The sequence below is a fragment of the Nematolebias whitei genome, chromosome 2, assembly GCF_014905685.2.
Source record: "Nematolebias whitei isolate Nwh7 chromosome 2, NemWhi1, whole genome shotgun sequence".
Classification (NCBI taxonomy): Eukaryota; Metazoa; Chordata; class Actinopteri; order Cyprinodontiformes; family Rivulidae; genus Nematolebias; species Nematolebias whitei.
In genome coordinates this window covers 5936779-5949677 of record NC_056499.1, presented here as the reverse complement: position 1 = coordinate 5949677, position 12899 = coordinate 5936779, and the positions used below count along the sequence as shown (strand labels likewise).

Genomic DNA, 12899 nt, shown 5'->3' with positions numbered 1-12899 from the left:
AAAATTTCTGACCAATTGTCTAAAGACAGAATTACGTATGATTTTCCTTAACCATAACTGTTACAAGGAATAAAAACAGTTGTAAAACAAACCATTGTTTTAGAGCTCATCAACCATAAAGCACTTCCCTAAGGGTCGAGTCTGAAGTTCACTCCTCTACTCCCACAACTGCATTCCTCTCCACGCCTCTGGTATGATCAGGAGATCTGCAGGCAGCTCCAAAGTGATCTGTGTCATTTCAGGTGGACTTGAGTCTAGATGAGACTAGGATCTGTACAGATGGAGTGCAAGCGACAACAGGGCTCTGAACACCTAAAAACCAAGGAGATGGTAACAGATTTTAGTAGACTAAAAACCTAGAACATGGAGAACAAGCATATCACAGGACCTCACCTTGTTGGCTCAAATGTTAACAGTTTAAGAATCTCAGCAGCAACTGTGCTTCCTGACTCAGATGTGGAAAAACGTGGCAGTGACCTTCTACTGCACCTCTGAGAATCTGCTGGATCACGTGTGGGACAGTGGCTTCTCAGCTGTGGATTAAACCCACTGATTCACCAGTCTCACTGCACCACCAAGATGGCTAAAGATGGTTAAATTAAACAATAATTTAACCTTTACATAAATTTTATGGTAGTTTTATTTTATTGGGTCTTTTTCATGAAGTATTTCTTAATTTTAAACAACTGTAATGTAAAGCAAGACAGAGAAGTCAATGAATGACAGTGCACCAAGATATGACAGCTCAAAACAAACTTTACTACTTGAAAAACAGGAATAAAAATATGATGAGTGTGAAAAACAAACCATCTAAGGGATAGCTGTCTAATTTTAGGAAATTGTAAATTTTAAAGCAGTGCAATATGATTAAGATAAAAGAAACCTTTGTTGTCATTAACAGTGACATCTTTATGTTTCAAGTGCACTGCACTAATATATTTACAGTACACATACACATTTCTTTATGAATGTGCTCCTAGAATATCCTATGATTAAAACTAAACACAATTCAAATCTTCATGTGATGCAAAATTCATACATCTGACAATGACCAAAAGAAATCTCCTATTTCAAGATAACCTTGGTAAAGTATTTCCACATGTGAGAAAGCCAGACAATGAATAATTATGGACAAATATTTAAAATATTTGGGAATTTGTTGTTATTTTATCCATCCATCCATCTATTTTCTTCCATTTATTCGGGGTCGGGTCGCTGTAGTCTACGTGATACTCGGGTATATGGAGTATATCCACTAGAAAAGCTTAAGCATTTGAGTATACTCACTTAAAAGCTCCCAACGATACATGACATATCATCAGGCACGTGTCATCAATACGTTAAAGGGCAGTTAAATGCTTTCGTAACAATCTATTGGTATGTAGCGTTTTGCTTTGATACGGTTTTATAAATTTTATCAACTGTTTTTAATACAAACTGTTGTATTTGTTGTTCATTTATTCAAATATAAGCATCAGAGAATTTGGAAATGTTCAATATGCTTAAAAATCAAAATAAATTGACAATTACATTGTACTAACCAGTGTACTTTGGTTTCTAAGTACAGTATACCCACTGCAAAAAATGTTGACTTCACCACTGGTCACAACAAAGCTCATGACCATAGATGAGGGTAGGAACGTAGATCGACCGGTAAATCGAGAACTTCGCCTTTTGACTCGGCTCTCTCTTCACCACGATAGAACGGTACAGCGCCCGCTTCACTGCCGACACTGCACCTATCCGCCTATCGATCTCTCGCTCCATTTTTCCCTCATTCGTGAACAAGATCCCAAGATACTTAAAATCCTCCACTTGAGGCAGGACCTCTTCCCCGACCCAGAGAGGGCACTCTACCCTTTTCCGGTTCAAGACCATGGCCTCGGATTTAGAGGAACTGACCCTCATCCCGGGGGGACATGGGGACCACCACATCGGTCTGCCAGTCCAGGGAAACTGCCCCCGATGTCCACACAATGTTGCAGAGTCACATAAGCCAACACAACCCCACAACATGCAGAGAGCCTTGATGAACTCCGGCCAAATTTCATCCACCCCCGGGGCCCTGCCACCGAGAAGCTTTTTAACCACCTTGGTGACCTCAGCACCAGAGATTGGAGATCCCGACCCAAAGTCCCCAGACTCCACTTCCTCAGTGGAAGACGTTCTGGTGGGATTGAGGAGGTCTTTGAAGAACTCTGCCTACCGAACACGACGTCCCGAGTTGAGGTCAGCAGCACACCTCCTCCACTATAAACTGTGTTGGTGGTGTATCCGCACCCCCCCCCCCCCGCCCCCCAGATACCGGATGGTGGACCAGAATCGCCTCGACGCTGTACAGAAGTCATTCTCAATGGCCTCTCCGAACACCTCCCATGCCTGCGTTTTTGCTTCAGCGACCACCCGAGCCGCATGCCGCTTGGACTGCCGGTACCATCAGCTGCTTCCGGGGTCCCACAGGCCAAAAAGGCCCGATAGGACTCTTTCTTCAGCCTGACAGCATCCCTCACCGAGGGTTGCCGTCATGACAGGCACCGACAACCTTGCGGCCACACCTCCGATAAGCCGCCTCAATAATAGAGACGTGGAAAATGGCCCAACTCGGACTCAATGTCCCCCACTTCCCCCGGAATGTGTTTGAAGTTCTCCCGGAGGTGAGAGTTAAAGCTCCGTCTGATGGGAGAATTTGCCAGACATTTCCAGCAGACCCTCACAATACGTTTGAGCCTGCCAGATCTGACCCGCATCCCCTCCCCACCATCAGAGCCAACTCACCACCAGGTAGTGGTCAGTGGACAGCACCGCCCCTCTTCTCACCTGAGTGTCCAAGACATGCGGCCACAGATCAGATGAGATGACAACAAAGTCGATCATCGAACCGTGGCCTAGGGTGTCCTGGTGCCAAGAGCACATATAGACACCCTTACGCCTGAACATGGAGTTCGTTATGGACAATCCATGACGAGCACAGAAGCCCAATAACAGAACACCACTCGGGCTCAGATCGGGGGGGCATTCCTCCCAACCACACCCCTCCAGGTCTCACTGTCATTGCCCACGTGAGCGTTGAAGTCCCCCAGCAGAACAAGGGAGTCCTCAGGTGGGGCACTCTCCATTACCCCCTCCAAGGACTCCAAAAAGGGTGGGTAATCATGCTGCTTGGTACATAAGCACAAACAACAGTCAGACATGTCCCCTCACACGTAGGCGGATGGAAGTTACTCTCTCGTTCACCGGGGTGAACCCCAACGTACAGGCATCAAGATGGGAGGCAACAAGTATGCCCACTCCTGCTTGGTGCCTCTCACGGGCAACTCCAGAGTGGAGGAGTGTCCAACCCCTCTCAAGGAAACTGGTTCCAGAGCCAGAGCCATGCGTCGAGGCAAATCCGACTATTTCTAACCAGAACCTCTCAACCTCACACACCAGCTCAGGCTCCTTCCCCACCAGCGAGGTGACGTCCCGAGAGCCAGCTTCTGTAGCCGAGGATCAGACTGCCAAGGTCCTCGCCTTTGGCCACCACATTGCACCCGACCACTTTGGCCCCTCCCACAAGTGGTGAGCCCATGGTAAGAGTTGTTATTTTACTGTTTTAAAAATCTTAAGTGGAAAAGTTGAAGACAGGATGTAGGCAAAGAGTGAGGGAATATCAAATAATTAAAAGGACATTATACTGAAGATGTTTTGTCATCCTCCTCCATCTCAATCTGTCCTCACTCCAACTACCTCCATGTCCTCTCCAACCGCATCCATATGTCTCCTCTTTGTCTATTTCCTGGCAGCTGCATTTCTAACATCCTTCTACCAATATACCCACTGTCCCTCCTCTGGACATGTCCAAACCACTGTCCCTCCTCTGGACATGTCCAAACCATCTCAATGTGTCCTCTCTAACTTTATCTCTCAACCTGTGCTGTAACTCTGTTGATCTCATTCCTAATCTTCTCCATCCTTGTCTCTCCTAAGTAGAACCTCAACATCTTCATTTCTGCCACTTCCAGTTCTGTCTCGTGTCTTTTTGTCCATGCCTCTGTCTCCAGACCATACAACATTGTTGGTCTCACAACTTTCTTGTAAACTGCTTTCTTCATACTACACCTCTCTCAGCACCCTGTCACATGCTTTTTCTAAATCCACAAAGACACAACGAAGTAAAAAAAAAAAATCTTACTCATGTGCACATACAATAACATTTTAGTCCTACTAAAACACATGCACACGCACTCACACACAAGCAACTGGAGAGAGCAAATTACTGCTTGAGTTTTCATTAATAACCCGTGAATGAGATGCAAAGTTTGCACTGGAGTGGACTGATCATAAAGATCAAAACAAACAGAAAAATGCACAGCATGCCACTTGTCAGAGCTAAGAGCATTTACTTAAAAATATTAACCTGCTTTAAAATAGGTTTTGCATGAAAATGTTAAGTTCCCTATGGGATCATTCTCACTCATTTTTGAAGCCATGGACAAATAATTAACTACAATTCTTGGATTCTTGGACTTTTATTCTGTCCGTAAGGCTGACACATTGTCCAGTTTTAAGGCTGGGTTTAAGATTTTCTTTTTGATAAATCCTACAATTAGGGTTGGCTCAGTCCTCACCTCCTTCTACAGGTGTGCAGTGGAGAGCATCCTGTGCTCGAGCATCAATGTGTGGCATGGAGGCTGCACAGCTGCAGAAAGAAAAGCTTTGCAGAGAGTGGTGAAGGCTGCACAGAAATCTGTTGGAATCAGCCTCCCCACCATCACAGACATCTACACCTCCAGATGCAGGAAGAGGGCCACCTGCATCATGAAGGACCCCACTCACCCAGCACACACACTTTTTGCCCCACTCCCCTCAGGAAGGAGGTTAAGGAGCATTAAGTGTAGAACCACTAGACTGAGGAACAGCTTCTACCCTGAGAATGTTAGACTCATGAATCTCTAACTAGAATAATCACAGTGAAAAACCATATCATGTTGCTGCTGATCTGTTTCATGTTGCTGCTGATCTGTTTCATGTTGCTGCTGATCTGTTTCAATGTTGATGTGTTCATGCGTGCACATCTGCTCACAGACTCATGTTCATGTTTGTGCTGATGTTCAATGTTTTTATGTTATGAGTGCTTAGTGTATATTTAGTTGATGTTTTTCTTAGTTCATATCTTAGATGTTATTACTGTTTTTCTTATACATTTTATTGTTGGATGTAACTGGGACCTTGTGTACATAATTTCGCTCCACCACATGTACCACATGAGGTGCGAATGACAATAAAGAAACTCTGACTCATGGCATCTTAAGCTTACACTGCTAGAAGACAAACTGACCTAATTTTCTTAAATGATTTGCTAAAATTGTTTTCATTTGATACTATTTCTATCTTAACATGCAATTCTTGACCTGCCATTGTGTATCTGTTCCTACCAAACCCAGCCCGTTGAAGCAGATGGTCCTCTTGTCCTGAGTCTGGTTCTGCTAAAGGTTTTTTCCTCATGAGGGAGTTTTTCCTTTCCACTGTCGCCTTCATGCTTGCTCAAGATGAAAGTTCTGTGATGGAGTTAAACTCAAAGCAGTCTGCTCCTCAGATAAATAATGTTAAATTATTATTTTTTATATGTGAATGTTTCTGTTCAGTGCCCTGAGACGACTTCTGTTGTGACTATAATTAAACTGAACTGAATTTAATTGGATAACTTTTTCAGACAAATCACAAGAACAAGTTGAAGTTCTTGCACTGGGGAAAACAAAATTAGTACAAATGATTCATTTGTAAATATGTTATTTCTGCAAATGCTTTTTCTGTCAAGATTTCAGAAACCTTTTGTTGAGAACTCCTACCATGTCCACTAGAGGGCGCACTGGTATTTACAATAAAAAACAAACGACGACACATTACATTTTACGGATGGTGACTCTGCCAACGTCTCGAGCTTTTTTTATTTTGTGTTGCTGCCTCACAACAGAACGATTTAATAGAGTTAACTTTTCGAAAAAACTTGTTTCTTAAACGTGTTTTATTCGAAACGCTTCTTCGATACGGAATTGACTTGGACTGTCGAAAAGCGTCGTAAAGTGGCTGTTTGGGGGAAGTGGCGCCCCCTGGAGGCCTTCGGCGCATTGACGGCATCGCAGCGGCCGCAGCCGAACGACCTACTGGGTAAACAACAGCGGCGGATGCCTTGGAAGGCAGGAATGGGAACTTCGTCGAGGGCAAACAGTGAGCCATTTTTTTTCTTCTTATCTATAAACATAATAGATAGTTCCTATTACATTTGAAGGGTTGTTAGAGTATCTCAGCGGATCAAAAAGCGTGAGTATAACCGAGTATTTATTTAGTGAAGTGGGGCTAGCCTTAGCTTAGCTCATCGCTACCAGGGCCCGTTGCCTTCGATTTTGTTTCACGGCTCTGCTTCGGGACTGTTGTCAGTTTCACAATCCCAGCCGCTGCCTCCCTCCCCGGTCTCGTTTTCAGCGTAGGCATGTGTAGTTGTTCGTTATGAACGTTTGTCTCTATTTTCTTAAGGATTTCATCTCGTGTTGTAAATGGGACCGGGACACTTTAAAATAAGGACTTAGATCCGGGTACGTTTTGTCTTTTGTTGTCTTCTGTCTGGTGTTATTCGGCTACCTAAGCTAGCTGTTTGGATTTATATATATATTTTTTTAAATTACAATTAGTACTTTATGAGAAATATAATGTTTGGACGCTTTTATCTGTTTGTCCTCGGTTCCTTCGTGGGACACACAGACAGCAGCTGAGCTTTTATTGCAGAAACTGTGCTTAGCCTGTCAAACCGATTTAATCTAGCATGGAGCTGTGGTTCTGCTGGCCTAATCAGACTAGTGAGTTTAACAGCGAGCTGTAGGTTTCAGTAGAAAAAGCCCAGTCCAACATATTCGATTTACTGTTGCCACCTGACAAGTTTCTTCTTTTAGCTGTCCTGAGTTTATGATTTAATATCTGAATCTCCTGCTTTTAGTTAATTTATTTGAAAATTGTATTATCATTCAATCTAATGCATTGAGACTTTGTTCCCTTTGGGGTTGCCTTTTCAGACTTCACACAGCCCCACATTTCTCTCTGTCATCTGAAGGACTCCCCCTTTACTCTAAAGAGGATACCGGTATATAATAAAAACTTTGTCGGATCGATGAGTTCACAATATTTTCAAACAAGGTTAAGTCTTCTGGATGGATTCTTCTTGTTGAAACGTTTCATCGTTTTTTTCCAAAAGACTTCTTCAGTCTGAGGAGCTGCAACAAACTCGGTCTTAAAGCAGCACCTTAGTGGATCAACCACTTTGCTGCTGACATCCAGAACTAGTTGTTCACATGCAAAAGGAGGACTATGGCCTAACTGTTGGTTGTTAATGCCCTGATGGCCACTTGCTATTCACAGAGGGCTGAGTGATACTAGCAATAACAGCATTGTAAGGGGGGGACAGTTGGAACATGGAGGCCTCCACCCCTGTTTAATGATGAACGGTTTCTCTTCACAAAGATGGCCTCCTTCACTCTTCTCTCAAACCAGCGTTCCTCTCTATCCAGGATGTGAACATCTTCATCCCTGAAAGAGTGACCGCTGGCCTGGAGATGAGTGTAGACTGCAGAATCCTGGCCTGATGATGTTGCTCTTCTGTGCTGGGCCATCCTTTTGGCCAGTTGTGGTTTAGTTTCCCCGATGTAGAACTGATCACAGCCCTCCTGGCACTCAACAGAATATACAATATTACTCTGTGCCGGCACAGGGACTGGATCTTTGAGAGGGACCGGTCTTTGCTGTAATGTGTTTTTGGTTTGAAAGCCATGGACGTCATGTTTAGAAAAGGAAATGTCTCGGTTTCTAACCCGTCCATCATTAAACGGGGGCAGCCACCGTGTCCATTGTCACCCTCTTATAACGCTTTTTTAGGTGAACATCAGGGCAGTAACGATCGGTCATTAGGGTGATGGTCCTCCTTTTGCATGTGAACAGTTAATTCAGGATGTCAGCAGCAAACTGGTTGATCCACTATGAGAAGGGGCTATTTATAAGACTGAGTTTATTGCAGCTCCTCAGTCTGAAGAAGTCTTTTGGATAAAAGATGAAACATTTCAACAACAAGAATCCATCCAGAGGACCTGACTGAACTTTATTAGATTTATCTACCTGGATTATTAAGCATGCATCAGGTTATTCACAATATTTTCACATGTAATAAATTGTTGATCAGATCCTCTACCGGCAACATGAGCTCACTGTCCGTATTTTTTAGAAGTCACATTTTTAGGTTAAGTGACATCCAGCATGTGGTTATGAAATGGACCTCAAAAGAGGAAAGCAATGCAGGATTAGTACTGAAGCAGATCAGTACTGGATTAGTTACCAGTATAAATAATCTGTAAAGTATATCGCCTTAGTATAGTATAAACTGGTTAATTAAAAAAAATTGTACACCACTGAGCTGTAGATTTGTCTTTCATCAAACACAACAATATCACCATATTATGTCAGTTGTAGCAGTAATATTAACACAAGGGGGGTAGTGATGCAGCATGGCTGAGCAGTTGATCAACATTGTTCCGCTGCACGAAGGTCTCCGGTTCGACTCTAGGATCGGACCTTTCGTGTGGCGTGTGCATGTTTTCCCTGTGGATGCGTGTTTTCTCAGGGTACTCTGGCCTCTTCCCACAGTCCTAAACACTCATGTTACTTTCAATGGCTAGGTGAATGGTTATTTGTCTCTTTCTTATTTTTGCGCTCCTCTGACGAGCTGGTGTCCTGTCCAGGTATGGAGCGAGGCCACAGCACAACCCTGAGCAGGAACAAGTGGGGACAAGAAAACAAATATATGCATGGACACTGGACAGGATAGTCACATCCAGTGTTTCCCCTACTTGTATACAAGTTGGGTGCCCCACCCCGTCAACAGAACTGAGCACCCCGCCTACCAAACCGAACTTGCCCCCTCACCCGGCACTGACGTAGCACTAAGCTAGCAGCACAAAATCCAGACTCTCTAGCTAAACAACTAAAGATGCCTCTTCCCTCAGGCTGAACGCCCCCCCTGCCTCTGTTCAAACCTGTTGGTACAAGCTGCGCTCAGACATGTCTCCGTCACCCCCCATCAACAAAAATCATGGATGAGATAAGCACCCCGCCATGGCGATGTCTGTGTCTCCACCGGCATTAAAACCTGACGCGAGTCCATTTTGGGCGCTCAGGTTTGTTTACGTTCATCCCGGAAGTAGAACTTCTTCTTCTGCGTTTTTTTTTTTTAAGGAAAGTTTACCACTTTGTGCATGTCAGCACTTCTATTCAGAACAAAAGCCCGCTGCACGTAAACGCTCGTCGTGAACGGATTGTGCCCGTTTAAATGATACGTGCAAATTATTTAATCTGAAAACATTTCAAAACGGTCAAAAGAATTTTGTGCATGTAAACATGTCAGTGTTAACACCACAACCACCGGTGTGCCTGAGGTGTACGTAACGATGTGCCTTTTAAAACTAAACAGGATAACTGGGATTAATGTTTTGATGTGCAGTCAAAGTTGCAGACAGTTGAAATTAGGGGTGCACCGATAAATTGGCCAGACGATTTATCGGGATTTCCTTAATTTTGGGTGATCGGCGATCAGCTGAAACTTACATGAGAAACCGATTTTACCTTTTTTTTGTAGTTTTAACAGCAGTTGTCTAAACTTCATTTATATTTCAGAGCGCTACCTCATGACCAGTTAAAACAAGTTTGTATTGTTTCTAGGATATTGTTCAAGGGTATGTATTGTTTTTCAATAAAATACTATTGGAAAATTGAAGGTGCTTTGTGACCTTATAACTCCTGACAATGTCGCTTATAAAACAAAATCGGAATTGGCAGGTCAGACTTTTTAGAGATCGGTGATCGGCCAGAAAACTGTAATTAGTGCACCCCTAGTTGAAATGAATGCTATTTTTTTTTTCACTTTTTGGTATTGAACATGTCTAAATGTAGCTCATACTTATCCTATTTTGATTGAATCTGGTTCACTCACTGCCTGGACTCATCAATGAAGCCATCGCATTAGATTTGACTCGTCCATAATTGTTGACTTGACCCATTGGTTTTTATTTTCTGTCTTTAACCAGCAGCCCTGAGTCACTGTGTCCAAATGTATTCAAAGAAACCGAATGGCTTAGTGAGTAAACATGTTGGCTCGTGTTTAACAATATTAACTGGCTGTATAAATGTTGGGAATATTCATGTTGGACAGTTCAGTGTATTTAAAAAACAGTACTAATATCACATCGAATGCATTCTAAAAATAAACATTTTTAAAGTTACTGTCTTTTCAGATTTTACACATTTCCTTTTTGTCAAAAGTAGGGATTCGTATTATCATGTGTTCATTTAGACTTTGGTATGAAGGATGCACATTGAAAAAGTTAATTTTTTCTTAAATTTCACTCAAGTCCTTCGATGTGATTATTTTGTTATTCTGCTTTACCCTTCAAGATTGTCATTAAATATGTTTAGGGGTGAATGTAATTGTTGCTTGTAATGACACTGTTGGATTATAGTGCTGAATTGTAACATTTAATTATAATTGCATCACATAAAAAAACATGAGCTTTGCTCTTAAACAAATTTTAAGTCGGGTTGATCACTGCCACCTGCCTGAAAGATATTTGATATTTTAAGTTTTTGCTTAATTAATTCTTTCTATTTCTTTTCTAGGTTTTGTGAAATGCAGTGGGAAAACGTTTAGGAATTAATGTGAGTGTGCTGGTGTTTGCTCTGTGAGGAGAGACCTGCCACCATGAAGAGTGAGGTGCCGTCTGAGGCTACTAGCAGACGGGAGCATCTGAAGGAGCCACTGGTGAACCCAGAGTCCATAGAGGAAGCCAAGAACTTCCCCAGCAACATGGAGGTTATTGGAAAGGCTGGCAGCGATTTTGAAACCCTGTGTGAGTCCAGGCATCGGGCCTTGAGGGACACGGGGTCCCACAGAGACCCAGATAGGAGCCTGCCTGGGCGCAGAAAAAGAAAAGGCCAACAGGCAGGGCCGTCGGACTGCTCTCTAAAAGAAGACCACATCAGTGAGAATTCACTGGCACCTCAGCGTGCCAGGATAGACCTTTTAGAGCATCCCAGTGAGGATGAACAGAACAATGAGTCCTCTTTTAGTGACTGCGCTTCCTCCCCTTCATCAAGCCTGCGGTTTGGGGACTCGGACACTCTCAGTTCAGATGATGAGGGGGAAGCTGGAGCAACAGTGGAGCAGCAAAAGACTCCTGCCCTTCCTACAGGGGGAACCACTGGAGTTGGCCTGCGCCCCAATTTGAGTCGAACTCGGGGCAGTCGTTCCCATAAGTGGGTGCGGTCTGAGGCTGAGCCAATGTTGCTGAAGCGGCCGTGTCTGAACAGCCGGCGGCCTCTGCATAGGAAACGCTTTGTGAAAACCGCTCCCGGAGGAGGTCAGCTGACTCAAAAGCAGAAAGAGCGGCTTCTACTGCAGAGGAAGAAACGTCAAGTGATTGCACAGAGGAAATATGCTCTGCTCCATAACAGTAGTAGTTCCAGTGAGGAGCTAAGCAGTGACTCATCCTCCCCTTCTTCTACCGAAGTGGATGATGAGCTGTATGTAGATGTGAGCAGCACCAGCAGCCAGCCCAACAGTGCTACTGTAGCAACAGGTAACGCCACACTTTAAAATGTAACATGTTTTATATCGTGTGCATCAGTTGTTTTACACCACGAGATATATTTGTTATTGAACGTTGCATAACTTGTAGAATTGCTTGTTAAATGTAAAACCTGTCCTCAGAGGGTAACTCCTTACTCTGCTGAGGCCAGAACATGGACGTAGGGTCTCACATTAGAGTCTTCTGTTTTAAGGGTTACCATATGAATTATTTGTTTACCCATAACTTCAAAAGGATTATAGGGTTTCACCAAGTTTATACAGTAAACAGTTTAACTATTATACATTATGTGATTCAGCAACATTGGTTGGGGATATAATCCAATACGGGCTTGTATTTTTTTAATCACTTTTTAAAAACAACAACTAGGACTACGTAGTATGTTAATGGAAGTTGTATTTTCTAAACCTCACTGGAACCACGAGCTCTAATGCTGCAGGAATAACAACATCTAGCATGGTGGACATATTTTAATTGAAGCACATTGATGCAGTATGGATTTTATACGCACTGAGAAGCAGAACAGAAAGAAGTAATGGTCAACGAGAGAGGAGGTCAGCATGTTGTGTAGTTTGCAGTGACGGCTTTGTTGCCATGATAACTTTAGATGAATTCAGTAGGTTTTTATTGTGATTTCCATTTATGCTCACTGTGTAATCAGGATTTATTTTTGCGTCTAGTTTTTCCCCTTCCTCGTCGTTGTTTATTTTTGTCCTGAGTTTGTGCAGTTTTCGTGGTAACTGATGTTTGCAGGTTCTAGTTGTGGCAACTATGTAGCAGTTGTGGCATTTTTGACATGGCTGACAATGTTTGGTAATAAAATGCTTGCATCACTTCGTCACAGTAGACAACTCTGAGGAAAAGACTATCACAGGCTGATCCCTGTCTTTATTATGAAACGGTAATGAAAACGGTCATTGCTTGATGCAGCGCGGCTAAAGAAAACTAACCCGAGCAAACTGAAAACCCAATTAATGTCTATTCAGTAAAGCAGAGTGAAGACTGTAAAAGTATTGTTTTTACATTCTGAGCCTCTACCATATACTAATGTTAAGACATAACTTAATTAAAAATAGTAAACATTTGAACTTGCAATAAATGGAATAAAAGATGCAACAGTTATAAGAATGTTTAAAACAGCTGATAGCAGTTACTTTGCTCTGTTTAAGGGGGCTTCCTTTGACATGTGGTACTAAAGGTAAATGCTGTTCTCTGTACATGTTGAAGCTGCAGGTTTATGCA

The 12899-nt window shown here is 43.0% G+C and overlaps 1 protein-coding gene across 1 annotated transcript in view; it reads left to right on the top strand.

Moving 5' to 3' along the window:
• Nucleotides 1–6136: 6136 nt before the first annotated feature.
• Nucleotides 6137–12899, top strand: part of rnf111 (ring finger protein 111) — a 25105-nt gene continuing 18342 nt past the window's right edge. Inside the window, exons 1-2 of the mRNA XM_037689654.1 lie at nucleotides 6137–6207; nucleotides 10690–11648. Of these exons, the coding sequence (XP_037545582.1) occupies nucleotides 10772–11648 (877 nt within the window). The 5' untranslated portion in view covers nucleotides 6137–6207; nucleotides 10690–10771. The remainder of the gene's footprint in view (nucleotides 6208–10689; nucleotides 11649–12899) is intronic.